An 18,332-nucleotide genomic window follows, 5' to 3' on the forward strand; every position below is an offset into this window, starting at 1 on the left:
ACTAACCTCAAATGTGAATTGATGTGTATTTGCCTGTCAAAACGACAATATTAGGCGCGCAAAACTGACATTTGAACGTCGTTCGAACCAACTAAAACAGTCTTATTGGTATTAGACTCGTTTAAAAAATCAAACCGAACTTTTTTTTTCTCACTCCATTCAAAGTGAACGGTTTTGAAGCATACAAACTAGGATAATTAGTTGCTTTTGATCGAATTGATAGTGCATAAAACTGTTATTAATTTACTTGTTGCACCACGGACACAGCACGGAAAATGGAAGAACAAAAAACAATGGAATTGGATATTCCGAAAACAAAAAAGCACTTTGATGCTATGGTACACCGAATCAATGCCGACAAATTGCGTGATATGTTAAGAGAGGTAATGATTTAACATTGAATTTGGTTGCAACATTTGGCCATTTTGTCTAAGCCGTTTGTTTTTCTTTTGTCACAGAAATGTCGAATACGCGTCCGAGAATCGCGTTCAAATAAATTCGATGTGTCACGTACATTTTTGGAAAATGAAAAGGTATGATCCGATGAATTGAGCATTAAATAAACGAGTGTTGATTAAACCATTTAATCGCATTTTGCAGCAATGGCTGACGGACATGTTGAAAGGACAACTTACCGAACTCGAGATGGATCTACTGTTGGAAGATACAATGTTGCAAGAGCTCATCGAAGAGCAATACCAATGGTATGAATCATTTTTACGCAATTTTTTTTTTCTTTTGTTCACGTCATTTTATACGGATTTTCTCTCTCTGCTTACATCATCTTTTTCAGGATTCTTGAAGAGTATGAACGGTCATTGCATGACATTGATTTAACCGGCGATACGAAATCAATTTTGGTTATGTGTCCAATTTGTCAAATCTGTGAATTGCACATCACAAATCATTTGTTGCATTGCAAATGCGGTTTTCAGTAAGTTACCACTCTTTTTCATCGTTTTTTGTCATGAATGAATAAATTCTGTTTGTGTTTTTACTTTCTTCTATGTTTTTATTTATGTTTCTTTTTGTTTTGGTTCTTTTTTCATTTTTTGTTTTTGTTTTCTTTCAATTTTTGTTGTTTTTTCTTTTTCCGTTTCTTCTTTCTACTTCATATTTAATTTCATGCATTTCTTTCCTCTATTGAACGTCATACGGCTTTAGTAATCAATACCTCTTTTTCACATTGAATTACAGGCAAGCATACAGCGGCACATTGGAAGATTTCTGGAAGAAGGTTCAATCAAACGTGGTGGCACATGAAGAGAAATGTTTGTCAAAGCTATTGTTCTTTCTGGATCCAAACGAATCGGCGTTGAATTTGATGTGTAACAACTGTGATTTTCTTGCCTTAATCGAATGAGTTTATTGCGGCCGTCTTCAATGAGTTGAAGCCATTTTTCAATTCGTTAAACCTAAAGTACTGAAAGTTGTCGATATTATATAGCATAGGGTAGTCGCCCAAAGGCCTAAAAATACAGAATTGTTGATACATTTTTTTCGGATTTTTCCTAAAAGTAAGAAATAAAAAGGAAAACACTCATTTGTTCGTTTTTGGAGATAAATGTCATTGTTTTTATTATCAAATCCATTTGAAATTAAATTTATAAACATAGAATACAATTCAAAACGAGTTTTTATTTATTTGTTTCCTCTACTTTGTACTACAAAATACAATCAATCATCGGATGCGATAATGACATTACTCATCGTTATAATCAGCGACCGTTTTTTCTGTTTCTTTTGATAAATACTTCCTTACGAATTCTTTCTTATTATTTACGCAGAAAAAAAATACAACTCTTAATGAACTTCACTTAAACAAAGAGAAAAAGATGATTTTCGACGGTTAACAAGTGCGATTCTCTGTGTTCTTTATACGTGTTAAATAGATGAATACAACATGCAGAGTAATATAGAAGTGTATGTTTTGTTGCGCGTCGAAAATTACATTTCATTCTTAATACTATCGGTTTATCATCGGAAAAGGTATCGAATTGAACGAAAAAACAAATATGTTGAAAACACGCAAAAATTTCTGACCATGGAGAAATTGGTGCATGTATTTAATTGTTTCCGCACGAGTTCAATGGTGTTTTTTTCATCGTTGGAGTATATGGGAGGTGTGAGTGAGAAAATCTCATTGTTTGTAAAAATTTCACTTTAATTGAATACATTTAGAAGACTAAGGCACACTTAGACCCGAGCTATACATTTATATTTCTTTTTTTCTGTAATTTTCTCTTGTTACAACAAACATTTACAATATTACATTGATGTGACAGCGAGTTAGTTGACAGACATCCAAAAAAGAAAACGAAAAAATTGTGTGATATGAATCCGTAGACAGTGATGCATTGTTAAAGAAAAAAAAAGAAGTTGTGACGATGTGAGTCGTGAGTGACTCTAGATTTTGGCGCAATTTAGCAATTTTTGGTTGAGCTCAATCCCTCGAGATGACCCATCAGCAATTGTTGTAAATAGCTGCGAAGTGCACGTTCTTCGTTGACTTGAATTTTGATTTGATTCATATCTTGTTGCAATTGTCGTACGGCAACCCAGATTTGTTTCAACGTTGGCGTCATGTCCTCATTTTCAAGGCCTGTAAATGGTGCATTTGTGTGTGCGATGGTAGTGGTTGTTGTTGTTGTTGGTTTTTTTTAAATTTGCGGTGGAAGGAAAAATGTGGGAAATATGTGGTTACAATAACATTGGAAGTGTTTTGGGTTGGATACAACCAAATAATTGTTTTTTTTTTCATTTCTAGCTAAACATTTACAATATATCATATAAACTACTACGGTTCTGTTGTCATATTGTTTCACAAGCTAATTTACAGTGTTCTGAAGCACCAGTCACATTTTGCTCAGATAAAACTACCAACTACATTCAATCTAGACAACAATTTCCTTTGCAGTGTGAAGTATTCAATGCACGTTTTTGGAGTGTAAGCAAAAACAAACATCAAATTAGTATATATATGTACTTATGTGTGGAGGGAGGAGGAGGAGTTGATGAAACGAAAAAAAGAACCGAAATAATGCAAATCATGAAATAAAAATGTACCACTGAAGTCACGGTATGTTTTGAGCCAAAAAAAAGAAAAAAGAAAATACCTCAAGCTGAATGCACTCATCATGAAAATAAAGACACTCTTGTTCACTTCCGCTTTTTTTGGCATCGATTTATTCAATTATGTTTGTAGTTAGAATATTAGAATAACATTTAGGTTACTACGGTTTTTTCTTTTGTTTCTATTTTTGTAATTTCTACGGGAAAAAAAAACGCAATCGAACTGAATGAGCTACGTTCTAGGAAATTTCAACAGATAAAATACAGCGATTGAAATAATACTTGATAGAATAATAAATTAAAACGAAACATCGAGTTGTATTTCCAAGATATTTCAATTCATAATAATAATTAGTTTTACAAATTGGCTACTGAAATCGATATTCAACGAAAACATTTGAATTGGTTTGCGTTCTCCTTTTTATCAAAAAGAAGAGAAATAAACATCTTTATCAAAAATGGTATAATCTCGTTTAAAATAGCACATTCATTGAACTCATTTTTCTGAGCATGTCGAAAAACAAGCCGAACAACAACAATAATAAACATTTTCCATGTTCGAAGGAAATCTCATATAGTGAAATAGATTGAAGTGGGTGTTATATTGAATGAAGTTATTCATAGACCATATATGTTTATTTTGTTTGTATTCACTTTCGATTTGAGTGAACCGACTGGTTTTGATCCTTTGGAGTATTTATGTTTTGGTATGAAAGTTTATTATTCATAGTTTGATAGATTTTATTCATATCGTGAATTGTATGCATTCCATTCATATCGTATGAATGGTGAACAGACGTGTGAATCTCTTCATAAGAGGGGAAAAAAATATCAAAGCATATAATGGTACGTTGTAAATCTCAATGGCATATCGTTAAAATGATATTTGTTCTACTTATAAACTGAAAAGTGGCGATCAATTAAAATAAGCTCAACATGTTTCAGTGTGACTGTGCTTTACATTATGTATGCATAAAATAAATAGAGATATAATAGCAATTAAGATCACAATACAAATGAATTGGTATGGTGATTTATCCTTTGTCATCCAAAAAACAATTGTTCTACCGAAAATGGCACATATTTACTTACAACATATTTACACAGAGATTCGAGAATCAATTCATACTTATCTATGTACAATTTGAAAATGAACAAAAGAGTTTCAGAAACAACTTATTTGGGCAACTTGAAAATCTAACAGTAAAACTATGGTTTGAGTAGCTGCTTGAAGAGTATACACATACAATTTAGATACTTTAGTAACATTGTTGTTGAAGAAATAAATTGGTTGATGGCAAACGTATGGTCTTTTTGTGAAGCAGAATATAAGGCGTTAAAATGAGTAAATAAAGTTAATAAAGAAAAAAACAGTTCCATTACAGATACGCTACGGTTACCAAGTATCCGACTGAATGTTCAACACTTCAATCGTACTGATGAACTTTCTTCCATTGTTTGAGCATAAAATTGCCGCAGCACCAAGTGGCTGAGTGTCGTTTGGATTTTCTCGTTTGGTCAGTATCCGTGTAAATGTCGTCGCTGAGCAGATGTGGTGTTGAGCGTCGCAAGTGTTTGTTATTCGGATCAATTGGATGAATCATATCTCGTGATGGTGCTTCGAATGAGCGATTCGTACGTCGATCATAAAGCCCGTATGGCATTGGATCATCACTTAAATCGGTATCATTCGATAGACGTCTGCCTACATTATGCATATAGACATTTTCCTGTGAGCTTTTTACGATTTTCACTGTTTGTTTGTTTTTGCGTTGCGGTAATAATGGTGTCATATAAACATTTTCATAGTGTGATGATCCTTTGAATTTACTGGCCAAGGATTTTTTATTGGTGATGGCTTTTTCTTCGGACACCGAACGAAATTCCGGCGATCGACTATTCGATCCAATTGAATAACGATACGGTGAATTCGAAACACTTGTCGGCAACGAAGCATTACCACCGCCCGCATTCAACGACGACACAGACGATGAATACAGATTGAAATTGTTTGGGCTTGCCTCACGCCAAATATACGATGAATTTAAGCTATTGCACGATGTATTGCCCGTCCGATTATTGTGCATGTAAGCATTCGAAGCGCATGATGTGAACGACAGCTGCGGATTTGAGGTTGAATAATTTTTTGCGGTTTTCAATTTTCCACCCCGGATCGGTAAGCACGGTGTCCAGGGTTGTAAAGCTGTTGTTTTTTTTTAATTATTTTTACATTGTTGTTGATGTTGTATTGATTGGTTGAGGTGGTGCATGTCGGGTGTTTTATATATAAAATGTGTCAATGTGATCATTTTTTTAATTTCAATTTCAATTTAGAATAGGGATTTGTTTTTGGTTCGGTTTGGTTTCCTTGCTTTGATTTATATTGTAAGATTTATTTGTTAAGAAAAGAAATTAAGTGCAAACGTTTGGAATTTTGGGTCAAAAAAGAAATCTCAAAACATAACCTGATAGGATACTGACAAAGAGAGAGAGAGACTGTGTGGATGGATTGTATTAATTGTTTATCGATTTTGTTGGTGAAACACATATGATGACGAACGGATATATGGAATGCGATGGCAATTATATGAGGCTGACACTGAATATGATTCAATTTTGATTATGTTGATCATTTGATTCGACTAATTTTTTACTTTTATTCCATTTTTGCTTCCTTTCCAATTTGATGATTCATGATTACAATTAATTTATGTCTGTATGCCAATTCTTTCAACCAATTTTAATGATCAAATTAACAATATAACTTCCAATGTGGATACAATTATGGGATGATTTTTCACGTTTATTTCTTTTAAATCGCTCGAAGCGCTCTATTAATAAGGTTAACAAAGGATCGGTTAATTCCAGAGAAAAACAAAACATATTCGATTTACTCAAGTGCTTCTGTAACGATTTTTCACGGTTATTCCGATGGCTTTGAATGTGCGTTTGAATGTGTGGGTATATTGTTAAAACTTGTTTTTTTTGGTCAATTTTCGGTTAACTATGTGAAAACTCTTCGCGATTGGAACAATTTTCATTATTCATTACTGAAAACTTTCCACTGGAAAAATATCCAGTTTCAATTTCGGTTCGAATTCGAAGCATTCACAATAGTTTTCTCCGAAAATTTCAACCTTTTTTTAGAAAGCCAGAAGAAAAACTACGGCCAAAACCTTAAATAAAAATCTTCTACAAAAAATGCCAATTGATTACTTTTGTTCGGATGTTGTTCGGAACAATTTTCTGTGTGTTAGTAATTTGACTAGAAATTTCATCATATAACCACATATTAAACGAAAGAATAGAATTATGTCAAAACCATACCCATGCATGCATTGAAGGAGAATGAATGTAGGTGCAAATGTGTGATGCAGAAAAACAAATGTTGGCATGAAAATCAATTTTGAGTGAGTGTGTGTATGAAAATTTTGTTGGTGTTGTTTTTGTTGTTGTTTTGTAAATGTTTGTGATGTTTTCATGAAGAAAAAAAAATGTGCCTGCATTCATTATCAATATCATCTACATTTGACCACAACCTAAAGAAATATGCCTAAAAATGTGTTCGACAGAACGAAACACCGAACTTTGAATAGAGCATAAAAGATGGTTAAACTAACCTGAATGTAGGGCATTTCGAGTTGGATTTTGATAAGCGGTGCAGTACGCTTCGATGACGCGTAAAACAAGGGCATCTTCTTCATAGGTTGGCTGAGACTTTTTGGTGTTTGCTAAAATGGCACCATTACTACCGGACGACGAATTCGTATTTATCAATGTGGGACGTAGCGGTGGTGCTGGCCGCAAATTGACTATACTCCAATTGGCTGCGAATGATACGACAACGAGATTTGGATTGAGTAAAAGGGAGAACATTTTGCTTTTGAAAACTCTGGATGGATCAATCCAATCTTGGCATCAAGACTTGTCACTTGACCATCAGATTCGTTTGGAAAATCTGTTATATCTTATGGAGTTAAAATTTTGTCGGATTTATGTCAATGAAACCGAATATGAAAAGAATCAAAACTCATTTTCACATCAAAATAGTGAATCAATTCTCACCTTTGGAATTAGTCTTTGGGACGGGTGCCGGTTGGTCGGACCTCTCGCGCATTTGAACGTGCGGCGGTAGGCTGGGATCGTTCATCAGTTTGTGGTTTAATGTGGCAGCGTTGTTCGCGTTCGGGCTGCTGTACTGATTGTAGCTGAGGTGATGATTGAATGAAAGGCTGCGCTTGTGCTGTGATGCTTGCATTGATGCCGCTCCCCGATTCATTTGGCCGACGTTGTTGACGGTGGCGTGAGTTGCCGTCTGCAATACAAAACAACAGTTCAATTAGCACTTCAACGAAATACAAAACAATTTTCGTTTCCTTCAACAACATTCTGATGGAAAACAGTCAGATTTTTTTCCTATGAAAAAAAAAAAACTTTGTTTAACATTTGTTAACAATTCGTTTTAACGCTAATATACATGATTAGTAAGAAACAATTCGAATAACCGTGCTGAATGAATGTGGCATCTACACTGATTATTTTGTCAAGAAAAAAAGAAACAAAAACAGTCGCAAAGGGGCTCAGGCTGATTACGATGAATGAACGCTTTGAGTTAGTTCTGCTGAAATATATGAGATTCAAGGGAATTGTGATAGCTTCTATTTGTTGATGAAATGATATGAATTGTGAAGATTGTGTGATAGATATATAGAGAGAAAGAGATAGTGAAATATCAAGCAAAATATTGTGACCAAAGTGAGTAACGGCTTCCAAGCATTGCATGATGTTTGTTAGACGTATGCGCGTGTTCACAAAAACAGACAACGTTACAACAAAAAATAATCAACAAAAGCCACACACGTCTAAACGAAAGACACAACTAATCTTGCCTGAACCCCTGCTATCATCAGCTGTTCGACGTGTCACTGAATTCGATTGTCTATTCATTTTTATAATATCTTTCAGCATTCCCGGTGGAAGCTGCTCCTTCTTCCACCAATGTGCATACAAGCCAGTTTTGTACACGCCATGTGCTTCGGCTGGTGTTTGTTCTTCATCTTTCACGGGTTCTAATGGTTCAACGCTTTGGCATCTTGATTTTCGCCTCACGACGGTATCTTGACTCGACGACAGTTCAAACATATTTTTAGCAGCAGCTGAATCACGATTTTGGGCTTCACTTTCTGACTCTTCGTTGCAACCGTATTGGCCACTATCATGATTACTATCAGCAAACGGAATATTATCAAATCGGCCAAAGTCATGTGTGCTTTGTGAAAGCATCAAGCCATTCAAGCGTTGCTCAATATCTGGAAAAATCTGTTGATCTCGTTCATATTCGCTGTGTGTGTTTGGAATCGGAGTCTCTGGCGTCAATTGAATTGTGTAACTGCCAGCCATGCCTGAATCACTCGATCGTTGACTTGCACAAGGCGATTCAGTGCAACAACCGCATTTTTTCATCACATTCGATGTGGACTTATCACTCGGTTTTGAATGTCGATCCATTGGATTCGTTTGCAAATTAATCATTTGCGAACTGGTGCAACGTTGCATTTCTTCCGGACTTTTGGTTTTGAGTTTCAAATTCAATTCTCTACTCAATTTTCTATTTGCGCCAAACATACTTGGCGGCTTGATCACATCACAACCACCATTCTCCGGTGGTGATCCATTCGAATTGTAAAGCAATTCAACCGATAGCTGATCTGGAGCCGGCATTACGGGTGCTATGTCAATCGAACTGGAATGCGTTGCTGTTGATACATTTGAGTGTCGGTTGTTGTCATCCGTCTCGTTGTCACCCATTTCAGAGGTTCGTGATGAGCTTTCCAAATAATTCATATCCATTTTATCTCGATACGATGGAATGAATACTTCGGTGAGGGAAGAACAGTTGAAACGGTTTCCAACAAATAATGTGGGCATGCTGTGTCGTTCATCGATCGTTTGGCCCCTACTTTGTTCACCCTTAATTGTTAACGAATCATCCAAATTAACGAGATCTTCACAGGCCATATTCGCTCGGAACGGCCGTTGATTGTAACCCGATATTTCCGACTCTTCCGATGGACTACCTTTGCTCGTCGAAATCGTTTCCTCTTGTTTTGTGCCGATTATCATTTGAGCGGTCGTTGTATGTACAACACTATTTACAGCGGTCGTTTTACGACGATCAATCACAACTCTAACTGGTTTGGAATAATACTGTAATGAATCTCTGCTACCAATATCACAATCAACTGCATGCGTAAACATTATACTTCCGTCCGAATCACGAGTAACGGGAACTCGTCCCAAATTGGAATTTGTATCCATATTTTCAAAACTGGCGAATATTTCGCGCGTACAATCATCAACCACACCGGCTCCATTGTCAACGAATGTGCCCGTTGACGATGGTTCAGACTGTTTGCTGGGTGAATATTTGAGAAAATTTATCGAACTAGCAGCCGACGTATCACAACCATCGTTTGACTCGGAATCCTGGCGCGACAAATCACTCGACGAACAAATTGATTGTCGACGACGAAGTGATGTGGCCCGGTGATGTCGACGCAAACGAACATTGCCTGTATTGAATCTTCGATGAAATTCTGGATATAAAAGTGCTTTGACGACAATGTGATGCATTAAACCCTCCTTCACCAATGCTTTGTAATGATTTGTGAGGCTCGTATATGACGCTGTTGATGGATACGTCTTCGGTGGATAGGTTATCTTGTAATTTGGCACACCAAGGCTATAGTAACACATCGACGTTCGTGCACAATAACCACGTGTATCGAGTAAATTCTCTTTCTGCAGTGATTTACGATTGTTGATCGATTTGAATATTTGAAGTTTGTTTACCATTTTGTAACGAACATAAAAAGTAATTCTGTGAAAATTTAGTTCAATGAAATGAATTATGCAACACTTACATGAATTGGAGATGACATTGCGGAATTGCTCATGTTCTTAAGCGATTCGTTGGACTTTGGCTTGAAAGAGGCAATCGGGTCAGGTGACAATAGTTCAACCCATTTATTCGCTTCGTTTGGCCCTTGACACACTGCCGTTATTCGCTCGATTAACGGCCCACCAATTTCAAACGCATTCTTTATCGTCTCGGTGTCTTCTAATCGATTCACAGTGATTCCAGTTAATGGCAATTTTCCCTGAAATGAAAAAAAAAATGGAAAATATGGAAATAAAATCGTTTTAAATGAAGAAAATGATTGATTTTCATGAAAGAACCAGAAAAAGTTTCACGAAAGAACCAGAAAAAGGCCTCGCGACAGTTCTTCAAACAAAAATTTCGAAACTTCAAACCGCTGTGAACTTTGATCAAATGAAATAATTCGAGTGAAAAATTCACTCGTGAATGAATCATTTCGAATTAAAATAAGCGGAATGAAAATTAAAATTAAATCATATTCACGATTCGTGAATCACGAATGAAATATGAAAATGTTTACCTCATAAATGAAGGCGCTCATTCTTTGGCTAACGCTTAAGATAAGCAATGTGTGTGGAAAAAGTACAAAGTATCGATCACGATGATCCGATCCAACAGCAACACTTCCCATATGTATGATATCACCCAATGTGCTTAGGTCTTGCCCCTGCCAATTTCGCACCGGGCCAGTTAATACTTGCAGTTCCAATTCCTTTTGACGTCGTGTCGCAGCGCACATTGACTAGATGAACGAAACCAATGGAAATACAATATGAAAAAATGCGAAGAAACTACAACAAAGTTCATATTCCAATGTTTAAAAATGATGTGATGTCAGAAGAAAAATCCGCACCATAAAAAAGTCAATAAACTTTTACTTCAAAACCACAAGTGAAACCTTTAAAAAAACATAAGTTAAACGACTTACCGCAATATCCTTATAAATGGATATGCTTCGTTGTGTATCGCCCCGATCGGGATGGCCACTTTCCATGTGTCTCTCCAGCTCTTGAAGCATTGCCGCATATTTATCAAGTCGACGGAATGGTTTTGACAAACCTGTTGTTAAAACCAACAGCCCGGGTGAGGCAGCACCTTGTCTCTCCATATACGCTTCAAGTTGTTCGCTGTGTTTGTCCAAAATAACAATTGCACGGGGATGAGCCGCACAATATGCCTGATGAATACATTTCATTGTGGCTGCCTTTGTTAAAAATAACTTTCCAATGCGGTCATTACTGGACTCCATTGCCGTCAGAAGTTCTTCGTGTGTTTCAACAACTTCGATAAAGTTGCCCAGTAACTGAGCATATTCGTCAGGATTTACACTGTGAGAAAAACAACAACATTTGCATAAAAAAAGCTGCGCGGTTTCAGAGGAAAAGTAAACTTTTTCCCGCAACATTTTGCGTCGTCATTTTTTGCATCACGATTTTTGTCTTATACTTACATTTGACTTGTTTGCAGTGGTTCTAAAAAGTTTTCGAACAGACCACGGATCTCGGCTACGTGCGCTCGTTCACTTTCCAGTAAATCGTTGAGCACGACCTGTCTTGATGCTTGTATTTCTTCCGGTGTTCGTACCGTTTCGGCCAATGGCAACGGTGCTGTTGTCGAGGGAAAACGGAACAGAGAAAGAGAGAGGAAGAATAAATTACCGGATATTAAACGGAAACTTTCGTTTATTGCACGACAATTACCTTTATACTCCTTCACATAATTGCTTGGAAACCATCCAGTTACTTCGCCGAGCGTTCCTTCCCACCAGCCACCATCTTCGCGTTGTGTAAATTATTATGCCAATAAACAATAATAAATTAGAAATAAAGTTCTTCATGTGTTTCCACGACTTCAAAAAAGTTACTGATAAGTTTTTTGGTTAATGGTAATTTTTTTTAAAATGGAGATGCTAAAAAATTCGAACGATATTTTTCATATGCTGTCAGTTGTTGATGTGGATTTACCGGACTCGACACGACTGCATTAGCTGCTGCTTTGTGTAGACATACAAACTGTCAAACAGTTTGACAGTCAAGCTTTGAGCGCCAATACAGAACGAAACATATGGTGAAAAAGACGCGTCCGATTCATTCTTAGTCGACTGTAGAACCATTACGCATCGATTCGTATCGGAAAAATTGTTTGCTGTCGGTTTTTTTTTATTTGTGCGATCACGATGGAGTATGTGTATAAATTTACTGTGTGTATAGCATATGAAGGTGAAGACCAAACCGTTTTTTTGTCTGTCAAGAGCGTACAAAAATATCGTTCGAATTTTTTAGCATCTCCATTTTAAAAAAAATTACCTTCGCGTTGTGTTACGGTGATGATATCGCCTTTCTTAAAACGTAGCTCGTCATTATTTTCGCCTTGAAACGAGTATTCCGCTTGCACGGTGTATGGCTCCATAGTGCTGAATCAATGCTCTCTCTCTCTCTCTCTCTAATGAAGCAAACAAACAAACAAATCGGTCATGCCAAACGAAAATTGTGCGACTATTTTGAGCTTGCTTTGCTCTAATAACCACATCCGAGTCAACAAGTTTTCAGCGAAAATAACGCAAAACTTTAACTTTTGTTTTGCTTTCGCCCTGAATGAGTCGTGTGTTCTATCTTAAATTTTTGAATTCGTTTCACTTATATGTATGATTTCATAGTGTTATTCATTTGGTCTTTGAATTACTCATTGCATTGCAATCCTAGTTGCAATCACTATGAAATTGTTTTTCACTAGTCGTTCGATGCATTTTTGAGTCACTTTTAGGACAATATTATTATTTTCATACTTCATCTAAATGCCATTAAAGAAATAGTTGCCCATATTTTATAACAATTAAAAATAGTTCAAAGGTATGCTTGGCACGTGAACATTCCAAACAAATGATTCCATCGCCAAATTTTCAATAACAACAATCAACGCACTTCGTTCATTCTCCGTCTCTTTTTCACTCTTCCTGTATCTCCATTTGGGCAGTTTCATTCATTTGTATTTGCCGAATGGCGTTTCTCTATGTATATTCGCTTCGTTTTTTTTTCTCTTCTTCCTTTCATTCGTCACACACAATCCAATTCTATTTTTGTTGGCTTCGGCTTTTCTCGCTACTGCCTAAAGAGTCACACATGCTTGACACTCAACTTTAAATAATTTCGAGCGTGTTTATTATTATGTATTCCGTTCTATATAATGAGAGCGAGCGTTTATGTACAAGGGAATCATGAAGAAGAAGAAGGGAAATGAATTTGAATACGTTTTTTTTTCGTCTTCTTTCGTTTGCTTTAATGTAGCAATATATTTTTTTGGTTGCGAAAAATGCATTTTACTGTTATTTCGGCACCGTATTTAATTCTTGCTTGATTATGGCATAATCACCTTGTTCACTGCGCATCAATTAATAGCATCTGAACAGATTTCGGGCTCGATACCTTGCTAAAATAGCAAGATTTGCCTTTTGCACCAGCCGAGAAATTCAAATCGAAACTTTTACACTTCTAGAATCTACTACTATGGTTCACTTTGATCGTTCAAAACAAATGTCCACGATTGGAAAAATTCCATCGATTCAAATGACCACGAGCAACGGCTCAAAGCAACACTTGGCTGCGGATTTTTCATTCAAATCGCTCCGAAAAATATGCACAAAAACGACACACGCGAGAAAATAAAATGAAAATTAAATCAAAATCTAAGAATCACTGTGCTAAAACTGGCATTCGTATCGTTTTGATCGGATGATATTCACAATGACGACGACGACGACGACAAAGACGACAGAAGCGACGTTGACGAAACGAACGATTTTCCTGTGCCGTATTTTTCAAATCAGACGCGATCAAGTGCCGCACATAAACTGATTTTCCCTGCCTTTATTTTTCCGCTCATTCGTTTTGGTATCTCGCGTGCTCGTGTGTGCCTTGATTACCGAGACCGAATTTCTGATGCTTTTTCACGTCTCTCACGTCTGGTCGCGTCCGCGTACCGAAACACGTTCGGGCTCCGTTTAATTATCGACGATGCTGTCGCACACGCAACACATTCGGCACTCAAACTTTATGCATACAGAGCACGTACGGCATCCACTTTTTTTTCGTCGTACACATGTACACAATTGACAACATTTCGCGGTATACACGATTTCGATGGGCTGTTTATTATTAATAATTATTAGTTTTGAACGAGAACGAGTGAATGCATCTGAGAGATGCTCAGCAAGAGCAAAAAAAGTGGAAAATTCAGAGGCAATAGAGAGAAAAAAATGAACAACAAATAAAATTGGATCGCAGAAATTGTTGGTTAGATGCCAAAGATTTTGTCAGGCAGACTTAGGTGGAACGAATTTTCAAACGAAAAACGTCAATTCTCACAGCTAAACAAATCAGTATGGCTTGTTTGTAGTACACACAAAATTTTCGACCAAACAACAACAACACCATTGAAGAGCGAAAAAAAACACGATACGTTATAGGTTGTTTATGTGTTTTCAATGTTCTTGTTCTTGTCTGTCGCACAATTTCGGCGTTAGTAAATTATCTTTTAATGCGACATCTCTAGAAAATGCAGAAGTGAGGCAGAGAGATTAAAATAGTCAATATGTTTAGATATTTTGAAGTGTTTTTTCGCACGTTTTCCACGAGTCATTCCGTAGGTAGGTCATCAAAGAGCGCGCACATTCAACTGGTCGTTTGTTTCATTCAATTTTGTTTCGTTTGCCCATTTATCGTGGCTGTTGTGAAGCATATGTCTGAAAACCGAATTAGCCTGGTTTCAATAAAAATATAGCTTTTAAGAAAACCAAACGTTTAGCGAATCGAACGACCAGATGCTTACTCAGAAATCAGCGATACACAATATTCTGACTGTACAAAAAAAAATCGAAATAATTTACATATAAGTGGTAAATAATGGATTGAACAGAGAGTTCACCACACCACCTCCGCAATTGCTTGCTAAGCCGTAAGCCAAAGAATGCTGTTCGATTGTTTACACATTTCGACTCGTATATGGATATTTATCGTTGGCAATTGGTGTTGGTGCTGTTGGCTGCGGCCAATTTATAAATCTAATCGACCGACAGCGAATATTGAAAATATTTTGTGCAATTGAAATTGCACGTCATTGGGGCCGTACACTTCACAATAATAACTCTGGGAATTTTCGCATGCCCAGCACACATGTTCTATTCAATGAAAATGCCACTCATTAGACTTATAATTTTCCGTTTGTACAATTTTCGAAATGTAATCCGTACGTGGTGGCACTCATTGAGCCGAATTGCAATCGTTGTCGTCGTCGTCTTCAAGAATACATAAGCAAACATCAAAGATACAAAACATACTTACTTGTGTCCTTCTCTATCCTCTGTGTATTTCACTCGGAATGAAGTGTTTTCATAGTCGTCGTCGTCGTCGTCTATCGGTGTGTCTGAAAATGGTGCACGTCAACCGAAATACAAATATAGAATCGATGCCACAGTCAAGTTCATGAAACAAAAAGCAATCACTCTGCCGCGAAATTTCCAACCAGATTTCCACCAAATGCCTTACATAAACAAAAGGCGAAAGACCTATTGAATCAGCAGCGTCTTTGAGTCATCGAAATAATCGGCAACCAGAAAAAAAACACCATTAATTCCAATATAAACAAAGCATTTGTTCAATTTATATTCAATCGACACCGTGCTATTCGCCCCAAACAATTTCACAGCACTTTTTTTCACCTCAGCTACTAGGAGAGCAAATGGAACACAACACAAATAAACCGTGAAGACCGTGTTTTCAAGACAGATTTAATTCGTTGTTTTTATTTTCGTCACCTTATTCTGACGAATAAAAGAATTTATTTGGTAGGTTTTCTTTTGTTAGTTTACGCGTATGTGTCAAACGTCGAATTGTCAATGCAATGCAAAGCAATCGTTCCACTTTCCATTCGATTTCATTCGTATGTGTCAAACAAATCAACAAGAACGCTCTCACTCGCTCTCATACACACATGCCGACATACACATCGGTGTTGTACAGTACACAGTTTTTGATAGATTCATAGACGCGCATTTTTTTCTCTCGCAAGCATGACACATTTTGAAATAGAGAGAAAAGAATTTCGCGATTTATAGACGCGGTGCTTTGAAACGAACGAATGTATGGGAATGCTGCTGAATAATGACAGCAACATTAGCAGCAAGTACTTGGTTTTCAATGCATAATGAATGAATATCAATGCGACAATGTACAGAATGCTTTTGTGTCGTGCTGTAGCATCGAAACAGTAATTATATATACATCTATTGTGTAGAACGGTGTTGATGAACCATTTACGTCACATATCGCTCGTCACAATATCTGCTCTCTGTCGAAGAGCGCGCGCGCGCGCGCTCACGCTCGGCGCAGTCTATTGAAGAGTCAAAGGAAAGAAGAAAAAACACGCACAAATTCTCCGCTTAGCAGCATAACCGTTCACGTTTCAATGTACTTAACCATTTATTACGTCCTATAAATAAAACCCATCCGAATTGATATTTTGAAAAGAAAAATCGGTTTCACTCCGTGAGTCACACACACATTCCTGCTTTAATTTCAAAGTTGACTTGCATTTTGTGCAAATTGACAGAGATAGCATGAGAAAAAAGAAATAACTGCGTCATTTTCATAATAAAAGTGAATTTATTTCAAATTTTCCTTCTTTACTCGTAAAGTTAAACGATACACATGAAATTATTGAATTTGGGGAAAAAAAACAAACGGAAATTTTTCCAAGAGATTTTCTTTTATTGAAATTGCAGCTTTTGGCTTATGGATGTTGAATGCTGTCATCCCTCGTCCCTCTATCCAATGATATATATATGTATATAATGTGTTGTCCATGAGTCGATGATCTATTCATTTTTTTTTTGTTATTGTACACTTGATCTCTAATCGATTTCTAGCTGTCTTCCTTCATCCTGTTCTTCTTCTACTACGGCACTATAGTGGATTTCTTCTATGTTTTTCTCTCATTTCTTCTTTTGCTGATTCCATTATATGATTTGTAATGATTAAAAGAGTGCATAAATTACATACTACTTTTGTCTTGTATTCACTGTTCCAGGTTATATAAATTGTGTGTATGCTGTGTGTCTGTGTCGGTTGTCACTATTGTATGTGGATTGTATTTTGGCTCTATCATCTACAAATTGGGTTATTCGCAGTTGCGAATGTATTTTGCTCATTTGTTTTTAAATGAATATACACTAGTTGCTAGTTGAGACAGAAAAAAATGTACAGAAAAATCTTCGTGACACAAAATGTGTGTGTGTTTTTTTCCATTTTCATATTTGTTTTTTTGTTGGTTTTTTTTTGGGTATTTTTTTTTTCAATATAAGTTTATTTTAAGAAAACGAATTGGTCCATTTTTTCGGTTCTGATTTTATTCATGAAATTGTTTTTTTCTATCAAAAAGTATGCTCTATTTCGTTCAGTTTGGGGTTTTGCTACAAAACGTGTGAGTAAATAAAGCACAAGTGCTATCAAAGAATGTTCCAAAAAGAAAAAGAAAATAACTGCAGAACGTAAATGTTATATGAAAAATATACTCAAGAAAATGAAACTGAAACCGTAATCTATTCCATGTTGGCTCACCGATGCGATGCTTCCTTTATTGGGATCAATTCCAAAGAGTTGAGTCCCATGCAAAGGGTCGTTCATTGACAGCCGTGAATTTATTTTACATATTTCAATCGCCAGATTCAATCGCTTTATTCAGCCAGTATGATTTCCATGGATTCAAATAAGATCATGTTTTTTGTTCCTTTTTTTCTAATCTTATGAAACACGATGGTGCAGTATTTTTTCTTATATTTGCTTTTAGTTTTTGGTAGTAGTGGCGGTATTGATGTTGGTATGAAATGACAAACGAAAATTAAACTAAGAGCAAATGCAAAATAGATACACTTCAAACGGATTTTGCGTGCTTCATTTTGAATTTCTCGTTGAATGTTCATCTTTTCGAAAAATAAAAAGAGGAAAACAAAACATTTTCGCTTTTTTCTGTGTTTTTTTTTTGGCTAAATAAATGTCTAAAAAAATGTGTGTGATCTTTTGATTCAATCGATATTTTCTTTCTCTCACATATACTTGGCACAACTGGTTTAGTTGTGTTGCTCATTCAAATCAATCAATCAATCTCACGCGCGCACGCTCAATCAACACAAAAAGTTCGGCTTTTTGTTTCTTTGTTTTTAGCTTAGATACCAATCAAAATTGTAAACACAACAAAGATCACTTATGTTCCAACCTAGAATCATATCAGAATTATTAATGATAAAAAAAATTTTTTTGCTTCATTTTTT

General features: G+C 36.2%; 2 protein-coding genes across 9 annotated transcripts; one reads left to right on the plus strand and one right to left on the minus strand.

The window, feature by feature from the left end:
* Positions 1 to 51: 51 nt before the first annotated feature.
* On the plus strand, positions 52 to 1,623 carry LOC129565043 (RIP-like protein). Its single transcript, XM_055439388.1, has 5 exons — positions 52 to 383; positions 459 to 533; positions 601 to 704; positions 794 to 934; positions 1,198 to 1,623. Exons 1-5 carry the CDS (start codon positions 276 to 278, stop codon positions 1,361 to 1,363), a joined length of 594 nt encoding a protein of 197 aa, XP_055295363.1. The 5' UTR covers positions 52 to 275; the 3' UTR covers positions 1,364 to 1,623.
* LOC129565025 (rho guanine nucleotide exchange factor 7) lies at positions 1,619 to 16,052 on the minus strand. 8 transcript variants are annotated; one of them, XM_055439354.1, is made up of 10 exons: positions 15,349 to 16,025; positions 12,319 to 12,454; positions 11,713 to 11,787; positions 11,463 to 11,619; positions 10,941 to 11,340; positions 10,533 to 10,754; positions 9,996 to 10,232; positions 7,138 to 7,387; positions 6,693 to 6,899; positions 1,619 to 5,275 (listed from the first exon to the last, which is right to left on the minus strand). In XM_055439354.1, the coding sequence occupies exons 2-10, from the start codon at positions 12,419 to 12,421 to the stop codon at positions 4,500 to 4,502; spliced, it is 2,427 nt and encodes an 808-aa protein (XP_055295329.1). In that variant the 5' UTR covers positions 12,422 to 12,454; positions 15,349 to 16,025; the 3' UTR covers positions 1,619 to 4,499. The 8 variants fall into 8 exon arrangements, with proteins under 8 accessions (XP_055295329.1, XP_055295330.1, XP_055295331.1 ...); XM_055439355.1 differs by having other exon boundaries at positions 15,345 to 16,025; XM_055439356.1 differs by lacking the exon at positions 15,349 to 16,025 and adding an exon at positions 13,382 to 14,307.
* Between the last annotated feature and the right edge of the window lie 2,280 nt (positions 16,053 to 18,332).

This window comes from Sitodiplosis mosellana, unplaced genomic scaffold (genome assembly GCF_009176505.1).
Source record: "Sitodiplosis mosellana isolate CC-2019 unplaced genomic scaffold, AAFC_SMos_1.0 Smas_scaffold_2, whole genome shotgun sequence".
NCBI classification, from domain to species: Eukaryota; Metazoa; Arthropoda; class Insecta; order Diptera; family Cecidomyiidae; genus Sitodiplosis; species Sitodiplosis mosellana.